The sequence below is a fragment of the Delphinapterus leucas genome, chromosome 13 (assembly GCF_059928025.1).
Source record: "Delphinapterus leucas isolate spDelLeu-1000000601 "Yukka" chromosome 13, BTC_Dleu_Yukka2, whole genome shotgun sequence".
NCBI classification, from domain to species: domain Eukaryota; kingdom Metazoa; phylum Chordata; class Mammalia; order Artiodactyla; family Monodontidae; genus Delphinapterus; species Delphinapterus leucas.
This window is the reverse complement of record NC_143141.1, coordinates 9762781-9781356: the sequence shown is the minus strand read 5'-3', so window position 1 is coordinate 9781356 and position 18576 is coordinate 9762781. Positions and strand designations below refer to the sequence as shown.

At 52.4% G+C, this 18576-nt stretch overlaps 2 protein-coding genes across 10 annotated transcripts in view; both read left to right on the top strand.

Moving 5' to 3' along the window:
• The window catches only part of CNNM4 (cyclin and CBS domain divalent metal cation transport mediator 4), a 36659-nt gene extending 31771 nt beyond the window's left edge, over window positions 1–4888 (top strand). The window contains exons 6-8 of one of the 2 annotated variants that reach the window (XR_002648177.3): window positions 1849–2030; window positions 2340–3256; window positions 4055–4888. Coding sequence is in view for 1 of the 2 variants with exons in the window: in XM_022599279.3 (XP_022454987.1) it covers window positions 1849–2030; window positions 2340–2537 (380 nt within the window). In the remaining variant the exon portion in view is untranslated. Of the gene's footprint in view, window positions 1–1848; window positions 2031–2339 lie in introns of both variants that reach the window. The other variant, XM_022599279.3, reaches the window with a different exon arrangement.
• A 3253-nt stretch (window positions 4889–8141) lies between these two features.
• Window positions 8142–18576, top strand: part of CNNM3 (cyclin and CBS domain divalent metal cation transport mediator 3) — a 26840-nt gene continuing 16405 nt past the window's right edge. For all 8 annotated transcript variants that reach the window (XM_089922722.1, XM_089922721.1, XM_089922715.1 and 5 more), the window contains exon 1: window positions 8142–9501. In XM_089922722.1, coding sequence (XP_089778848.1) covers window positions 8157–9501 — 1345 coding nt within the window. In that variant the 5' untranslated portion in view covers window positions 8142–8156. The remainder of the gene's footprint in view (window positions 9502–18576) is intronic.

Genomic DNA, 18576 nt, shown 5'->3' with positions numbered 1-18576 from the left:
TGATGTAAACCTCTTTACGGAAAAACTTCTTCTGTATTTAAGATTATGTCCTTAGAATATTCTTCCAGAAATGGACTTACCAAGTCAAACCCCCTGTTTTTTTGTTTTGTTTTGTTTTAATCATAAAAGTAACATAGCTTATTTAGAAAATTGGGAAGGTGGAAAAAAATCTTAAGAAAATTAAGAAGCATCATAATTTCATTATTCAGAAACAAACACTTCATATTTTGTTAGATTTCTAGACCTCTGTTTTTAATAGGCCATGTGACTAATTTATGTTGGTTTAAATTCAGTTCCTGTTCCTGGAGTGTTAATAAGCATTAATTAAAAGCATTCTATCATCCAAATAATTAATGTCAAATATTAAGCAATATCCCTAGTGTTTCTGGTCTTTGCTAGAACTTAATCAGAGGTGTTGCTTAAGTTAGAATGAGTGATACATGCACATGGTCCTCTAGTGGTTGTATACCACCTAATCATAGACTATCCAGACTGTATTTTCCTGGTTTTATGAATGAAACTCACACGTAGAGTATTACTCAATTCAGTCGCACTTGGTTCAGCCACCCAGATTCAATGGTTGCTCTTTTCACTGGTCTGTTTGTGAGAATAGCTGACTCAGTAGTTAGTAACTTACTAGTTAAGTAAGCGAATCAGCTTAGTCCACGTCCTGTCCGTTTAAAACAAGCCAGTACGCTTCCACAGTTAACTTCTTGGTGCATTTCATTGTCTTCTGAGCATTCCCCAAAATACGAGCTAATGACGTACAATAATGTGTGTGCCCTTCCTTTTCCAAAATAAGGAGCTGGTTCCTTCCTCGTTGGAGGTTGAGCCATTCCCCTTGCCTGGTTTCAGTCGACCGAATGGAGGCCTGTGCTTCCCCTAGTGGCGGGAAGAGGCACTGCCACCGCTACCCCAGGCTCTGCCTCATGGGAGGGGGACTGAGACCCAGCCCCCAGACACCCCAGAGTGGGAAGCCTGGAGCTCTGGGGCCTCTAGGTTCCTCTGAGAGGAACCTGCTGCACCCCACCCCCCTGCCAGACTGGCTGGGCTCAGCAGACACAGGGCAGGACTGTTCCACACACAACAGGTTACGTGCCGAGCACACTTTTGAGCTCTTACGAGCATTTTGAAATGTGAGCAGGGTGTCATGTTGGGGGGTGTATGACGTGTGGTGAGAGAGTGCAAACTGTAGGTTCTTCCTCTGCATATAATTTAAAAGTATGCAGTTTGGGCTTCCCTGGTGGCGCAGTGGTTGAGAGTCCGCCTGCCGATGCAGGGGACACGGGTTCGTGCCCAGTCTGGGAAGATCCCACATGCTGCGGAGCGGCTGGGCCCGTGAGCCATGGCCGTTGGGCCTGCGTGTTCGGAGCCTGTGCTCCACAACGGGAGAGGCCACAACAGTGAGAGGCCCGCGTACCGCAAAAAAAAAAAAAAAAAAGTATGCAGTTTATGTCCCTTGACAGAAGCTGTCATCGAGACAGGGACAGTGGCTCCTCTGCCATGCTCAGGTCATCATTGTGTCACCCTTGCCTGATCAGCTGTTGGGGAAATGAGGGGTTTTGTAGCCATAAACTTTCTGTGTCTCTGGTTTTTGTTTTCTGTTTTGTTCATCTGTTTGGGTAGACTTTTTAATTCTTACTGCACCACAGTCCTAAACAAACTAGCTCATTGGCAGTGATGAGGTCAGACCTTCTGCAGGCAGGGCTTCCGTTCGTTTGTGCCCAAGAGCTACTTCCCGCTGCCGGTGGGGGCACCACTGCCCGGGTGTCCGTGGACAAGGTTGGACGGGAGGCTGTGAGGGGCACCAGGCTGGCCCCCGGCCTGACAGCCTCTCTCCCTCCACAGACCGCTCCCCATCCCACCCCGCACCCCTCAGCCGCTCGGCCTCCCTCAGCTACCCGGACCGCTCAGAAACGGCGTCGAGCACGGCCCCCTTGGCAGGCAGCAGCCAGTTCGGCAGCTCCATCCTGGGCCAGTACACCTCCGACTTCAGCGTCCGGGCGCTCATGGACCTCCAGTACATTAAGGTGAGCGCTCCGCATGGCCCTCTCCCCAGGCAGCACCTCCTCATCCTGGGCGTCTGGACCTCTGACCGGCAGCTTCTTTCTTTGATCCACCACACCCAGCACGGAGGGCCCGGGATGGACGCGTGTCCCTCCTGCTCTAGTTCCTCACTCTTTGGTCACCCACCCCCCCCCCGCTCCGCCCCCTGGGTCACGCCCTCTCTCCTGGACTCGCAACCTCCCTCCTGGCTGCCCGTTTCTCCGGGTCTCCTGTAGGGTTGGCCCCCCCGGCCCTGCTGTCGGTGAACCAGGCCGTCCCGCTTCCCCCTGCAGATCACCCGGCAACAGTACCAGAATGGGCTGCTGGCCTCACGCATGGAGAACTGCCCCCAGTTCCCCCCGGATGGGTGCACCATCTGTACCGAGAACTTGACCGACAAGTCCGAGCTGCCCCTGGTGGACGAGACCACGACTCTCCTGAACGAACGCAACTCCTTGCTGCACAGAGCCTCCCTCGAGGGCGCCATCTGACGGGAGGGCCCGGGGTCCCCCGCCAGCCCCGCGGGGGCCTCCCCAGTGGGCCCACACGAAGACAGGGAGCCTGTTAGGCCGGAAGGGGTACAGATAGCCTGTCTGACTGAGCAGCCAGATGGCCCCCGACCCGAGGGGGATCTGGCCTCCGACAGGGACCTCTGAACAGCTCTGGGCTGGCGGCTGCCCACCCTGGACTGTGGGGCAATGGGCCGGCGTCCAGGAGCGCTTCTAAACTAGGCTCATCTCACCTCTTTTTAATACCATATGGGGAAGGGAAGACAGGGTTAAGGAACTTTATTTAAAAACAATTTTTTTTTTTTTCCACAAAAACTTTAAAAGGGGTAGGGTTTCTCACCCCGGGAAGCGATAGCCATAATCTGCTCGCAGCCGGGACCTTTTTGGCTATGTCCCTGACTCAGGAAGCCTCCTCTTTCTGCTTCTCCTCCGCCTCCTCCAGAGATGGCATCCCACGCGCCTGCTGGAGGAAGGTTTTCCCTTGGGAGGGAAGAAAGTTCTTCCCAGGAAGCAAAGAACCAAATAGTGCTGAGGACAATTGCCCGGACACGCGCTGAGGCTCGCCTGGTGTCACCGAGGCCGAGGGATTCTGGGAACCGTGATCAGGGACGTGACACTCGCAACTGCGGAGAGGAGCACACCTCCTCCTGGTAATCGCTGGACCCAGGAATCTCCTAGAACTCTGCTGATGGGCTCTCCTGGTGAGTTGGGCTCCGCTGAGGACTCTCGCCCTGTCCCTCATATCTGCCCCTCTGGACAACTCTCCCCTTGTAATGGGGCTGAGTCCAAGTGTTAGGCAGGGTCTCACACCTTTAAGATTGCTAACCCCTGCTCCCCAGGCCCTGACCTCACTTTCACCAAAGGTTTTCCCCAGGCTGGGGGAGCGACTGCGTTAGAGGGGACTTGTCTGCAATGCTCCTTTTGGGGCCAGGAGGGAACCTGGTCATGGGCATCTACGTCGTTAGCAATTCGTTCCATCCCCCTTCCCACCCCACAGTGAAAGTCAGGTCTCAGTCACTGACCCACCAAGCCCTTCTTTCTGGACTCCCGGTTTCTAATCCAAAACCCCAGTGCCTCTTGGGGACTGAGGACAAGAGGACGTTGTTGGAAGCCAACCTAAGCAGGTCCTTCATGCCCTTTCCTCTGTGGCTGAGGCTCACCTGGCTTTGTTCATGCATTTACAGATCCAACTAAAAGGCACATAGCTGGCAGCCCCGTCTTCCCCACGTGTGTGTTATCCTAGTGTGAGATGTCGTCCTGGCCTTTGCTGAAGCTTGTGGTCCTGGGCGCTCAGAGCCCCAGCCCCACGCGCAGTCCTGCCCCAGCACCTTTTCCCTGTGCTGCAGGCTTCCCGCCATCGGGGAGGCTGTAGGACTAAGGTCCAAGGTGGCCCTTTGGTTGGGTGGAACAGTTGCTGGGGGGGCGGGGGGGGGCCCAAGATCAGGCGAGGGAGACTCCACAGGCCTTCCTGAGTGTTATTTATTCACTCCTTTCCTCAGCCTGTGAGTCCTGTTACCCCAAGTGCTCTGTTGGGGACCAGGAAATGTCTTGCACCAAGTATACTGGCCCCTGGTCATTTTAAAGTCCTTCCAGACACAGAATTGATTCCTACAAGTCTGCAGAGAAGGTGGTGACAGCCATGGGTTCTCAAGCCATAAGGAAAAAAGACACCAGACCTTTGGCCCCCGTTGGGGCCTGAAAACCCCTCAGTTTTCTCCAGGAGCAGCTTGCTTTCCGAGTCCACACAGGGGCTCGCAGAGCTGTGTTCCTGGGACCTGAGTGCCAGGTGGAGCAGACTCACGGCCTGAACCGAGTGTGTGTGAAGCCAAAGGAGCAGGTGCACACACTTCCACGGCTACCTCTTTGCACGCACAGTTACTTTCAAGAGATGGTCCCGCCTCCCCTCCTCTTCCCGTCCGCATTTATAATCACTTTGTGCAGAGGGCCATGATTATTTCCACATATTACTGGTCCGATGACTTCCTCCTCCCAGTGCAATTTTTCACCTCCTATTCCAATCTCTCGTTCCTGGGCTGAGCAGTACCCTGACCTGGCCCAGCCCTGCGTGTCTTCCCGTGGAAGGGAGACCTTCGCAAACGGCCCCTGGATGGGTAGGCGAGTTACAGCCACCGTAGCAAATAACTCATATTTATTTTGCATAAGATTTTAATTTGTATATTTTTGTGATTTATTTTGGCATTGTTATGAGTTTGACTCTCGGGGAGTTTTGTTGTTATGACTCTTGTGTCTTTTGTCACAAAACAATGATAATATTTGCTAAACGATATATGGAATTTATTTTTGATTGGTAATAAAAAAGAAATATGTATAAATATTGGTGAGTTTACAGTTGGCCTGTTTGAGTCCTGTCGATACTCGGTACCGGTCATAGAGCTAGAAGTGGCCGTGCCTGGCTCTCTCCTATGACAGGGCAAGGGGCCAGCATTCTGGGACTGTGTAACAGTAAAAAGGAAGCAGAAATGTAACTTACAAAAATATATATAATCAAGGCTGTTGTCACAGGAGCTAGAGAGTGCCAGCTGCTGCTAGACAGACAGGGCAAGTGTGCTCAACTGCCACCATTAGGGATCCAGTACAATGGACACCAGAGGCTTGGGGGCAGCTGGGATGGGCAGATTGCCCCTCCTCTCTCCCCTGGGGGCTGAAGGAGAAAGGAGCTTGATCCAGAAGTATGATCACGTTGTCTTAGAGCAGCAGGTGCCTCTCAGTCCATACTCAGGGGCTGGTTGTGGTTTCACAGTTGGAGCGCTCACCGCTGGAGAGGCCGCCTGAGAGGGACCTCACTGTATCCGCTCCCGAGGCTTCAGCCAGGCGGACTCCTACCCACAGGTGCCCACAGGTGCCTCGGCCTGTGTGTGCAGTCGAGTGCACCCAGGCCAGGGGCTCAAGTAAGCCTGGCTTGACAGGGCCAACTCGGGGGCGGGGGGAATGTTTAAAGAAAGGGAGGCACTGGGTAGGCAGAAAGGAAGGAGGACATTTCAGATAAAAGGAATAACAAATACAAAGTCTTGTGCATAGGTGGGCAAGAATAAATTTCATTCATCCATCTGTTCCACACATGTTTAAGCCCTTGCTACATGCCAGGTGCCACCAACCCCTCAGGCTGTCTTCTCCGCCTGGAACTTCCTCCTAGGTCTTTGTGAGGCTCACCCCCTTGCTTCATCTAAGCCTCTGTTCAAATGCTACTTCCTTGAAGAAGCCTTCCCCCATCACCCCAGCCAAAAGAACTTGGCCCCAGTCCCTCTGTCTGTCTCCTTGTATTGCCATGTTTTTCTCCATAGCACATATTGTCAGATATTAAAATACGGATTTATATATTTTCTGTTGTCCTCACACTAGAACTTAACCTCCAGCAGGTCAAGGTCTTTCTTATTTCCACTGCAGTCCCAGCACTAGGACAGTACCTGGTACATTGCAGGCACTGGATGCAGGAAATACTTGTTGAATGAATGAATGGGTCTTACAAGAAGGTGAGTACTGGATGCTATTGCGGGGGGGGAGCACAATGCTCCCATAACCTTGACCCAATCTAGTCAAGATGGTTGAGGAAAACCAGCTGGAGGAAGTGACGTTTGCAGACTTGAGAGAGAAGAAGGAATTAGCCAGGGGTCACACACAATAGTTATGGGTTTGAAACTCAAGAATACTAGATAAAACATGGAAATGTCTTGAACCAAATGATCAGAAAGGAAAAATCGCCCGTGGGGGAACTGAATGCCCGGTGACAAGTGTCTCCACTGATGCTGTGATGATGGGCCAAAGACTGACTCAGAGCCAAGGAAGAAAGAAGCTGGAAAAGTAATGTTGGGGCCTCTATTGTTCACAGAAAGTCACTTGTGAGCAGCTTTGTTTGCTCTGTACCGGGTCCTTTGTCTTTGGGTCTCACAGTTTAACTATTTGTGTTTTCCAAGCGTGATCCAACTGTTTTTCTACTCAAAGGTTTCCCCCCTCCCAAATAAGTTACAGGTTGTTTTCCAAGGGAGCTCGAGACCAGGGGAAAAGTAACTTGTCAAAGGTCAGAGCTCTGTCTAGATATACCGAGTGTTCTCCCCATCTTACTTCTGGAACTGGTCTTTGCTAGTTAACTTTTCAGGCACATGACTCATTTCAAGCCTGTTGTCCATTCTATCTCAGTGTCAGCATTTTATCTGGACTTGGAGACAGAAGTGTGAACCAAAGGGGTTGAGTCTACTATTATTATTTTTTTTTCAAAAGAGGCATGCCAGCCCAGTGGAAAGGCTCAGTAGTCATTATTGCTTCTGCTGGCGGCTTATTCTGGAACTTTTCACACAATATTTCTGCCGGTCACTTGCCACGGGGTTATTCATTCTTGCACATTACCTTCCACACAAACGTATTTTACTTAATTGCAGCCACAGTGCCTAAACTGTTGTTTAAAGTGTTTTCATGACACAGCACATGAATTTCTATAGAATCCTTGTAAAGACCATTTTAAATGACATGTACATGAACAGCCTTATGAAAGTCTATGTATGTTAGGAGATTTGAAAATACATAAAAATGTAAAGAAAATACAAAAAAACCCATTTCATCTGGACTCCTATAGAGAAGTCTTGTTAGCAGGTTGTCTATTTCCTTCCAACCAGGTGACGTTCACATATAATAGGTTGAAGAACATTCCACACTGTCAAGGACCACACAGTCTTTGGGAGGATTCTCTTGAATAGTTCTTGTTGGTCTTTAGGAATTATTTTCCCAAGGATGATCTGCTAGAAGTGGAGTGACCAGATACTGTACAGTAATTCCTGACAGAGCTGCCATCTCCTAATGTGGCTGGGATGGCGAACAGGATATTAGGCCGGTCGCGTTGAAACCCAACATCCGTGTCTGAGTCGTGCTTCACTTTTCTCCGGTAAAATATATTCATAACATGTAGTAGCTGTGAGGATCCAACGAGGTAGTGATTTCGTGCGTGTACGTATTCACCATCGTTCTCCCTGGCAGGAATGCAAGTTCCTTTAAGGCAGGGGCTGTGTGTCACGTCCCAGACCTATTGCAGAATCGGGTGCGATCAAGAAACACTTTCAATAAACCTTGGCTTCCGATGCTCAGTCACCGGTTCTTTCAGCCCTCCTCGCCCTTTAGGTCAGTGGTTCAGGGGGTCCCTTTCTGAGAAAACGGCCCATCTCCGTTGGCTGAATTCTCTGCCTGCAATTTCAGGAGCGCCGCTCCGCTCTGCGACCCGAGTCCCGAGTCAGGGACTTCCCAAAGCACGGGCCCGGCCTCCCGGTGAGCGGCGACTGCCGGTGAGAACCAGACGCCCGCGGAGGGGGGCCAGTTCGCCGCTCCGCGCCTTCCGGACGCCAGCCAGCCCCAGCCCCGGCCCCAGCCCCGGCCCCGGGAGTCGCGGCCGAGCCCCGCGGGGCCGAGAGCCCCACGCCCCCGGCCCGCCCCGGGATCGCGCCGCGGCCTGTTTACTCCCCGGCGCAGCCTAGTCCGACCCTGGGGCCCGCCCCCGCCCGCCGCCTATTGGCGGAAGAGGCGCCAGGGCTGGCGACGATTGGCCCGGGGGAGGCGGAGGGGTAGGCTGCGCGGGAGGCCGAGAGGGGGCAGCAGGCGATGGCGGCTGCGGCGGCGGCGGGTCGGCTAGGCTGGTTGCTCGCCGCGCTCTGCCTGGGCAACGCCGCCGGGGAGGCGGCGTCGGGCCCGCGAGTGCTGGGTGTCTGTCTGGAGGAGGACGGAGCGGCGGGCGCGGGGTGGGCGCGCGGAGGGGAGATGCGGGCCGCTCCGGAGGCCACCTTCCGCCTGCGCCTTTTCGGCTCGGGCTTCGCCAACAGCTCCTGGTCCTGGGTGGCCCCTGAGGGGGCGGGTTGCCCCGAGGGCGGGCCGGCCGCGGCGTCCGACGAGGCGGCGGCCCCCACGGGCGAGTGGCGTGCGCTGCTGCGCCTGCGCGCTGAGGCTGTGCGCCCGCACTCGGCGCTGCTGGCGGTGCGCGGGGAGCCGAGCAGCGAGGCGGCGGCCCCGACGGGCGAGTGGCGCGCGCTGCTGCGCCTGCGCGCCGAGGCCGTGCGCCCGCATTCGGCGCTGCTGGCCGTGCGTGTGGAGCCGGGCGGCGGGGCAGCCGAGGAGGCGGCGCCGCCCTGGGCTCTGGGCCTGGGGGCGGCGGGGCTGCTGGCGCTGGCGGCGCTGGCGCGGGGCCTGCAGCTGAGCGCGCTGGCGCTGGCGCCAGCCGAGGTGCAGGTGCTGCGCGAGAGCGGCTCGGAGGCGGAGCGTGCGGCGGCGCGGCGCCTGGAGCCCGCGCGGCGCTGGGCCGGCTGCGCCCTGGGCGCGCTGCTGCTGCTGGCCAGCCTGGCGCAGGCGGCGCTGGCGGTGCTGCTGTACCGCGCGGCCGGCCAGCGCGCCGTGCCTGCAGTGCTCGGCAGCGCGGGGCTCGTGTTCTTGGTGGGCGAGGTGGTGCCGGCTGCCGTGAGCGGGCGCTGGACGTTGGCGCTGGCGCCGCGCGCACTGATCCTCAGCCGCCTGGCAGTGCTGCTCACCTTGCCCGTGGCGCTGCCCGTGGGCCAGCTGCTGGAGCTGGCGGCGCGGCCAGGGCGGCTGCGCGAGCGCGTGCTGGAACTGGCGCGCGGCGGCAGCGACCCCTACAGCGATCTCAGCAAGGGCGTGCTGCCCTGCCGGACCGTGGAGGACGTGCTCACGCCCCTCGAGGACTGCTTCATGCTGGACGCCAGCACCGTGCTGGACTTCGGCGTCCTGGCCAGCATCATGCAGAGCGGCCACACGCGCATCCCTGTGTACGAGGACGAGCGTTCCAACATCGTGGACATGCTCTACCTCAAGGACTTGGCTTTCGTGGACCCCGAAGACTGCACGCCGCTCAGCACAATCACCCGCTTCTACAGCCACCCACTCCACTTCGTCTTCAACGACACCAAGCTGGACGCCGTCCTGGAGGAGTTCAAACGAGGTAACGGCCGGGGAATCGCGGAGGGGACTCGCATGTCAGCGCCCTACAGAAGGAGTGGGGGTTTAGGGAAGCTTCTGGGGAAGGGTCCCACCCTCGTGGAGGGCAGGGAAGCCTCTAAGGGCCCTTTTAATGAAGAGGATGGCTTTGCAGCTCCGAATGACCCTTCGAAATATCATTTAAAGGCTGTGGCTCTGAAACTGACAGTGCTATAGACAGCAAAAGTCCCCTTCTCCTGGCAGGCCCCCAGTCTGGGGAGGTATGTCTACTTGGCTCTAACTCTCCAGCTCTTTACCAGGTCATTTCTGTGGCCTTTGGCGTTGTAGCAGGTCCAAACTCTTGGATAGAAACGGAAAGAACATAGAAGAGTATAGTCTTAAGGTACCTGGACTGCTGCTGTCTGCACACATATAATATAAAAGTATCTGGTCCTGTGATGTTTCCAGGGCATCATTGTTAAGGTCACTGATGGGCTGCTACCTTCCTGATTGGTAAAAGGAAGGGAAAGGGAATGATTGGTAAATGTTTTTCTACAGGTGTGGAAGAAACTTCCACTGTAATTTCACCAGAAGCAACTTGATGGATACCAATTAGTCTCCCATTACTTTTTTTTTTTAAACCCCGAGTAAGGTCTCAAGTTCTCTCAACTCCATATTTTCACCCTCTCCTTTAACCCTGGTAAAAACTGAGACTCTCGCATTGTGAAGGTTTGGATTCCCCTGCAGTCTCCCTCGCCGTTGTTGGGCTTGGGTGTCCTCCCCAGAGGACACTTGGCCACTAGCCAGGCTTTTCACACCTGAACTGCAGGATGGGCTTGGAGACACCTCAGGACTCTGGATGAGCTTCACCCTAAAGACTGAATAATTGCGGCAGAGAACTGAGCAGCTCCCCCTCATCTTCCTGGCAGCTGTGAAGTCTCCAGGCCCCTGTGAGCCCCTTGACTGTCAGGGCAGGGAGGCCAAGCTCTGCAGTAGTGACCATGTTACTCCTGCATTAGCACTGCTGTATGGAGGCCACTAGTGGGCGCTCTCGCGCACCACCTCCTGCTGAAGGGTGTTGAAGTTAGGCAGTAACTGTTATTACTGTATCTGGGGATCTCGGTGGGAGACTTTGATGGGCAGCCCTGGCTGCTTTGCTAGAGAATCTCTGATAAGCTCCTGGCTGTTTATTCAGAGAGTAGCCACGCAGCCCTTCACTGGGGAGAGGGGCCTGGGTCGGGGCCAGGCAGCACCCCCAGTAGCAAGCACTCTGTCTCTGAGTAGTACCGTAGTCTCTGAGGCAGTGGGGGCTCTCGTGGCCTGGTGGCCAGCCGTGCAGGCCCTGGAGTCAGCAGGGGAGGGTGCCATCCTGCCCCTGCCGCCTTCCAGCTTGAGGCCCTGGGGCGGCCGGGCTTGACCACCAGGGCGGTGACTGAGCAGAGCGTGGCACCAGCTGAGTGGTTTGCACAGGTCACTGACTGGTGTGGAGACCACAGTTGTGGGGTCCCAGTGGTTGGGGGGTCCAGTGAGAGGTGGTGGTAGCCTGAACAGGGGTGCACAGCGGGCCTGGAGGGCATTTGAAGGTGGGCTTAGGAGGATTTCGTGGTTAGCCCAGGGACTGGGGGGCAAGAAGAGGAGCCGAGGATGAACGTGCATTTTGGCTTGGTGGTGGCCTTGACCTTCCCTGAGGCAGAGCACACGCAGGGAAGAGAGGGCTTGGGGGCGGTGGCGGGTGGCAGGCAGACGAGTTCGTTCTGGACACGGGAATTTGTGGCTGTGCAGTGGCCCGAGAGGCAGGCTCCTAGGATTAGTTGATGTGCAGTGAGATGCAAGTGAAAGCCCCAAGCAGGAGGGAAGGATCTGGACGTCTGTGTTGAAGTGGTCCTAGGAAGCGGAGCCTAAAGAGGGGCACAGCAGGGAAGGGGTGGAGGGCAGAGAGGAGGGGCTGCGGAGGAGAGCCAGACCCGGGAACGCCCTGGAAACTAAGGGAAGGAGAGTGATCAGGAGAGAGGCTGGCGTCATGTCCTTTGGATCCAGCAACCAGGATACCCTTGACCTTTGCAGAGCGGTTGTGGTGCCATGGAGTGGGGTGCTGGGGATTGAAGTACGACAGCCCAAGGAGACAGGCCTTCCGGGAGGTATGGCTGCAGAGTGTAAGCCAGGGGGCAGTGGCTGGGAGAGGCTGGGCGGGCAGGAGGCCTTCTGCTCTTTGGTTTTAAGATGGGGGATCTTAAGATGGGGGAGTCGAGTGGGTTTAGGTTGAAGTGTTGGTAGGAAGTTGCTGGTAGGGAGGGAAGGCCAGTGCAGGCTGCTTCTGTTCTGGGGTGGTGGCCTTGGGGCGGCTCTGGAGAGCCTCCTTCTAGAAGGCAGTGGGGGAGGGGTGCAGTCTGGAGGTTGAATGGGGGGCTCTTCAGTCCCCTCTGACTCCTGTGGAGAGTGAGGGCCATTCTCAGGGCAAGATGGCCACGTCTTTCCTGTGACATCCTGGGCTTTCTCTGCTCTCGTGCAGTGCAGTCCTTTGGCAGATAGCTTTATGTTTCCTCACTAAAGTCCTTGTTAGCCTAACACTCTTCATCATTCCTCTGCTCATGAACAAAGGGCATATCGCAGCCTCCATGGTGCGTGAGGTTTTAGGAACCAATCCCCTTCCTGTCTCTCAGTCAAGTGTATGAGACGGTGGTCCCTCTGAATTCCCGAAGCTGGAGGCCCTGGCATCTTGGCAGCTACTGCCATTCCGGGCCCTGTTTCTTTCTCTCCTTCAGAGCACAGTTTTGGGACTGTGTGGTCTGGGAGAGGCACCTTCCCCGGTGAGGTGCCCCTCAGTCACTGTGCAGACTTGAGGTGACAGCTGATTGTTTTGTGCAGGCATTGCCAGGGGGAGCGCGTACTTTGGAGGTGTAGTAAGTAGCATGTATTTTCTTTAAAGCTATTAACCCCTGCCTTCTTTGTCAACCCCCAGTGACAACCACCAGTGACCTCAAGGACATTCAGCCAAAGGAGGGATTAGGATGGGTGCGCTTTTCGGAGTCTGCTTTAAACCCTGAGTTGTGGTTCATTGCCTGTCAGAAGCCAAAGGATTGCCCCAACTCTGAAGAGTCAGACCTGCTCAGACATCTGTGAGGGATGGTCACATAGTACTTTTCTCACAGGATACGTTCAGACAGTTTTTTTAAAAAAACGCTAAAGAGGGAAGGCAGAGGAATTTCATCGCCAACTGCATTTTTAGGAATGTCCTAGAAAATAGGCATTATGGAAGGGTCCTCTAGCATCCCTGTCGTTTGTGAGCGTTCTCGAGCCTGCTAACTAAAATCAGAACTCTAGAGCTTTTCAGAGCTTCCTGGTCGACGTCGGCAGGTGTGCCATCTACCCCGGCCTGCGGCTCTGTAGAGCTTTCGCGGGGAGAGCCGACGGCACCTGTCTTGGGGCCTGTGTCCGTGTTTGCAGTCAGCCAGCCAGGGGGCCCCATATCTTCAGGGCATTTTATCCTATCAGATGAGAAGCTTGAATCCCTCCAGCTTCCCGTTCTCTGTGTGCCCCTTACTCCTTTCTGGTTGCCTCCTGGACCCCTCAAACATTCTGCCTTAAGGTTAGATCACGTGGCCACTGTTTGGGGGACCTTGCGAGGGCTCTTCTTTCTTCTGTTCATTATTGAATCATTTCATCACTGAGAACCTTGCGCCTATTTTATAGACGTTTTGAAAGCAAGGTAGAACTTAGTCATTCCTGTAGGTAACCTGCCAAAGGGACTGGCTTTGTGGAAGAAGGGGGCTGAAGTGGGTCCTCTGCTCCCAGATGGCCATCTAGAACCTGGGCTTTGGCTCCCGAAATCCCAGAAGACCGTTGACCCACATTGTGTGTCGAGCCTCAGCCTTCCTGATGTGGCCTAACGGATTTGTATCCCGTGGCAGAGCTGTTGGGGCCCTCGTAGCAGTGCTGCCTGCCTGCCGGTGTGAGCCATTCCAGCCCAAACACCAAGGGGTGGGAAGTGTCTGGAAATGCCATGTTCCTTATTCAGTGCCTCTGTCTCAGCAGGAATGGGCAGACAGTTCCCCAGGGACCCCTAGCCCCTTCCTCCTGGGAAGCGGGGAGGGAACTTAATGTGGGCATTTCCGCCTTTAATTTTTGTTCCAGGATGGTAGAGCCCCTAAAGAGGGCTGCTGGCTTCTCTTCAGTGGGGCCCTGAACTTGGCACCATGCCTATCTCCCAGAGGGGAAGGGGGCTCCTAAGATTCAGTCTTTTGTTCTCCTCAGTGAAAGTCACTTGAGTGGGGTGGGGGGAGTGTTAGGAGAGTGGACTCAGAGCCAGCTGCCTGGGTTCCAGCTTGGTAGGGTCACTGAACCTCTTTTGGCCTCAGTTTTCTCTGTGAACTGTAAAATGCAAATCATAATATGTGCCTTATAGAGTTGCCAGAGGGTTTGGTAAGTTAATAAATGAATAAAGCATTTGGTGGCTGGCACACAGTAAGCAAGCCCTAAGTATAGGCATGGCTTGGAGATATTGTGGGTTCAGTTCCAGACCACCACAGTAAAGCAAGTCATACAAGTGTTTTGGTTTCTCAGTGTATATAAAAGTTATGTTTTACGTGTAGAGTAAGATTGTTTATTTGAGATTTTTCTTGTTTCTTGAGGTGAGATTGAATTGCTATGAACTTCCCTCTTAGAACTGCTTTTGTTGTGTCCCATGGGTTTTGGGTGGTCGTGCTTTCGTTGTCATTTGTGTCTATGTATTTTTTTATTTCTTTGATTTTTTCAGTGATCTCTTGGTTATTTAGTAGTGCACTGTTTAGCCTCCACATATTCGTGTTTTTACAGGTTTTTTTTCCTGTAATTGATTTACAATCTCAGAGTGTTGTGGTAAGAAAAGATGCTTGATACGATTTCAGTTTTCTTAAATTTTCCAAGGCTTGATTTGTGACCCAAGATGTGATCTGTCCTGGAGAATGTTCCATGTGCACTTGAGAAGAAAGTGTATTCTGCCACTTTGGGGTGGAATGTTCTCTAAATATCAGTGAGATCTATCTGGTCTATTGTGTCATTTAAAGCTTATATTTCCATATTTATTTTCTGTTTGGACGATCTGTACATTGGTGTAAGTGGGGTGTTAAAGTCCCCTACTATTATTGTGTTACTGTCGATTTCTCCTTTCATGGTTGTTAGCATTTGCCTTACGTATTGAGGTGCTCCTATGTTGGGTGCAAAAACATTTATAATTGTTATATCTTCTTCTTGGATTGATCATTATGTAGTGTCCCTCCTTATCTCTTGTAACAGTCTTTATTTTAAAGTCTATTTTATCTGACATGAGTGTTGCTACTCCAGCTTTCTTATGATTTCCATTTGCATGGAATATCTTTCTCCATCCCTTCACTTTGAGTCTGTATGTGTCCCTAGGTCTGAAGTGGGTCTTTTGTAGACAGCATATATATGGGTCTTGTTTTTGTATCCATTCAGCCAGTCTTTGTCTTGTTTGGGGCATTTACATTCAAGGTTATTATCGATATGTATGTTCCTATTACCATTTTCTTAATTGTTTTGGGTCTGTTTTTGTGTGTCTTTTTCTTCTCTTGTGTTTCCTGCTTAGAGAAGTTCCTTTAGCATTTGTTGTAAAGCTGGTTTGATGGTGCTGAATTCTCTTAGCTTTTCTTTGACTGAAAAGCTTTTGACTTCTCCATCAAATCTGAATGAGATCCTTGCTAGGTAGAGTAATCTTGGTTGTAGGTTTTTCTCTTTCATCTCTTTAAGTATATCCTGCCACTCCCTTCTGGCCTGCAGAGTTTCCACTGAAAAATCAGCTGATAACCTTATGGGGACTCCTTTGTATGTTATTTTTTGTTTTTCCCTTGCTGCTTTTAATATTTTCTCTTTGAATTTAATTTTTGTTAGCTTGATTAATATGTGTCTTGGGGTGTTTTTCCTAGGGTTTATTCTGTATGGGACTCTCTGTGCTTCCTGGACTTGGGTGACTATTTCCTTTCCCATGTTAGGGAAGTTTTCCACTATAATCTCTTCAAATATTTTCTCAGACCCTTTCTTTTTCTCTTCTTCTTCTGGGATCCCTGTAATTCGAATGTTGGTGTGTTTAGTGTTGTCCCAGAGGTCTCTGAGATTGTCTTCAATTCTTTTCATTCTTTATTCTGCTCCTTGGCATTTATTTCCACCATTTTGTCTTCCAGCTCACTTATTCATTCTTCTGCCTCCGTTATTCTGTTATTGATTCCTTATAGTGTATTTTTCATTTCAGTTATTGTGTTGTTCACCTCTGTTTGTTCTTTAGTTCTTCTAGATCTTTGTTAAACATTTCTTGTATTTTCTCAATCTGTGCTTCCATTCTATTTCCGAGATTCTGGATCATATTTACTATTGTTACTCTGAATTCTTTTCCAGGTAGATTGCCTGTTTCCTCTTCATTTATTTGGTCTTGTAGGTTTTCCCTTGCTCCTTCATCTGTGACATATTTTTTTTGCCGTCTCTTTTTTTTTATGACTGGGATTGTGTTCCTGTTTTACTGGTTGTTTGGCCTGAGGCATCCAACACTGGTAGAGCTGGGTCTTGGTGCTGAACACTGTGAGACCTCACTCTGATGAATATTCCCTGGGGTCTGAGGTTCTCTGTTAGTCTGATGGTTCGGACTCGGAGCTCCCACCGCCAGAGCTTCCGCCCGACCCTGGGCTTGCAAATCAAGATCCCGCAAGCCGTGTGGGGTGGCAAAAATAAAAAATAAAAAAGAACAATAACAAAGTAAAAAATAAAATTAGACTAGGAAACTAACAGATAACATAGTTAGATATGTTAGAAATAAAAATATAGATGAATCAACAACGGGAAGGTACATCAGTACCACAGTAGTAAAAAAGAGGTGGAGGGAAAAGAAAAAAAAAAAGGTGGTGGGGGAAGGCCTTGGCTGTGGAGGGCGGGGCCTAAGCAAGGGCGAGGTTTGGGTGGTGGGTGGGGCCTATGCTCAGGACCCACAGGGCTGGAAAAGGCCCTGGGGGCTGTGGGGGGTGGGGCTTAGGCTCAAGGAACAGAAGGAGCCCAGGCGGCCCCACACCCCTGGTCTCAGAGGGCAGGGGATCTCACCTGGGAGCCCAGCAGGCTTCCTGGGCTCAAGTGGGTGGGGAAAACACCCTTCTCTCCTCTCCTGCTCCTCCTGGAGGGCCCCTCCTGCCTGCCTCTCCTGATCCCCACCTGGCCTCCCTCCTATGCCCACAAGGACCCACGCAGCCTGGAGGGGCCTTGGAAGGCAGGGGATTGGTCTGGGAGCTCAGCAGGCTCCTTGTGCCTGAGTGGGCGGGGCAGTTGCCCTCTGCTCCTCTCCTGCTCCTCTGGCAGGACCCCTCCCGCCTGCCTCTCCTGATCTCCCTGTTCTCCCTCCTGTGCCCCCAGGACCCACGCAGCCTGGATGGGGCTTTGGAGGGGGGAACCAGCTTGGGAGCTCAGCAGGCTCCTCGGCCCAAGTGGGCCATGCGATTGCCCTCCGCTCCTCTCCTGCTCTTCCTGGAGGGTCCCTCCCACCTGCCTCTCCTGATCTCCTGGCCTCAGGGGTGCTGATCTTGTCTGGCCTCCACTTCTCCTCCCCCCTCGTTCCCGCTGTGTCCTACCGGTTCACTCTGGGGTTCCTCCCGTCTCCTTGGGGGTCAGAGTCCCCCACAAGCAGACGGCAGGCGCCCTAGGTGTGGGGAGATGCTAACTCCGCGTCTGAAATAGAAACGAAGGAAACAATAGCAAAGATCAATAAAACTAAAAGCTGGTTCTTTGAGAAGATAAGCAAAATTGATATACCCTTAGTCAGGGAAGTTCATTAAGAAAAAAAGGGAGAGGACTCAGATCAATAAAATTAGAAATGAAAAAGGAAAAATCACAACCAACACTGCAGAAATACAAAGGATTATAATAGACTATTACAAACAACTATGTGCCAATAAAATGGACAGCCACGAAGAAATGGACAAATTCTTGGAAAGGTACAATTTTCCAAGACTGAACCAGAAAGAATTAGAAAATATATAAACAGACCAATCACAAGTAATGAAATTGAAACTGTAATTAAAAATCTTCCAGCAAACAAAAGTCCAGGACCAAATGGCTTCACAGGTGAATTCTATCAAACATCTAGAGAAGAGTTAACACTGATCCTTCTCAAACTCTTCCAAAAAATTGCAGAGGGAGAAACACTCCCAAATTCATTCTACGAAGCCACCATCACCCTGATATCAAAACCAGAAAAAGATATCATAGGGCTTCCCTGGTGGCGCAGTGGTTGAGAGTCCGCCTGCCGATGCAGGGGACGTGGGTTCATGCCCCGGTCCGGGAAGATCCCACATGCCGCGGAGTGGCTGGGCCCGTGAGCCATGGCCGCTGAGCCTGCGCGTCGGAGCCTGTGCTCTGCGGCGGGAGAGGCCACAACAGTGAGAGGCCCGCGTACCGCAAAAATAAATAAATAAGCAAGCAAGCAAGCAAGCAAGCAGGTTTGATCCCTGGTTGGGGAACTAAGATCCCACATGCTGTGCAGCATGGTCCTGCAGAAAATCAAACTAAAAAACCTTTATGGCTAAAAAATGTTAACCACCATCTGAGCCTTCATCGAGTTATAAACTTTTTGATGGTGGAGAGCCTTGCCTCGATGTTGGTGGTTGCTGGCTCATCAGGCTGGTGGCTGCTGATGGGGGCCGCTGTGGCAGTTCCTTAAGGTGACAGTGAAGCTTGCTCTATCAGTTGGCTCTTCCGTGCACCAGCAATGTCTCTGAAGCACCCAGCGCTTTGATAGCATTTTATCCACAGTAGAACTTCTTCCAAAATTGGAGTCAGTCCTGTCAAACCCTGCCAACCCCAACCCCTTATCAGTTAAGTTCATATGATGTTCTAAATCCTTTGTTGCCATTTCAACGGTCTTTGCAACATCTTTACCAAGAGTAGTTCCCATCTCAAGAAACCACTTTCTTTGCTCATCCATGAGAAGCAACTCCTCGTCCATTAAAGTTTTATCCTGAGGTGGCAGCACTTCAGTCACACCTTCAGGCTCCACTTCTCATTCTAGTTCCCTTGCTCGTCCTACCACATCTGCAGTTACCTTCCTTCATGAAGTCTTGAACCCCTCAAAGTC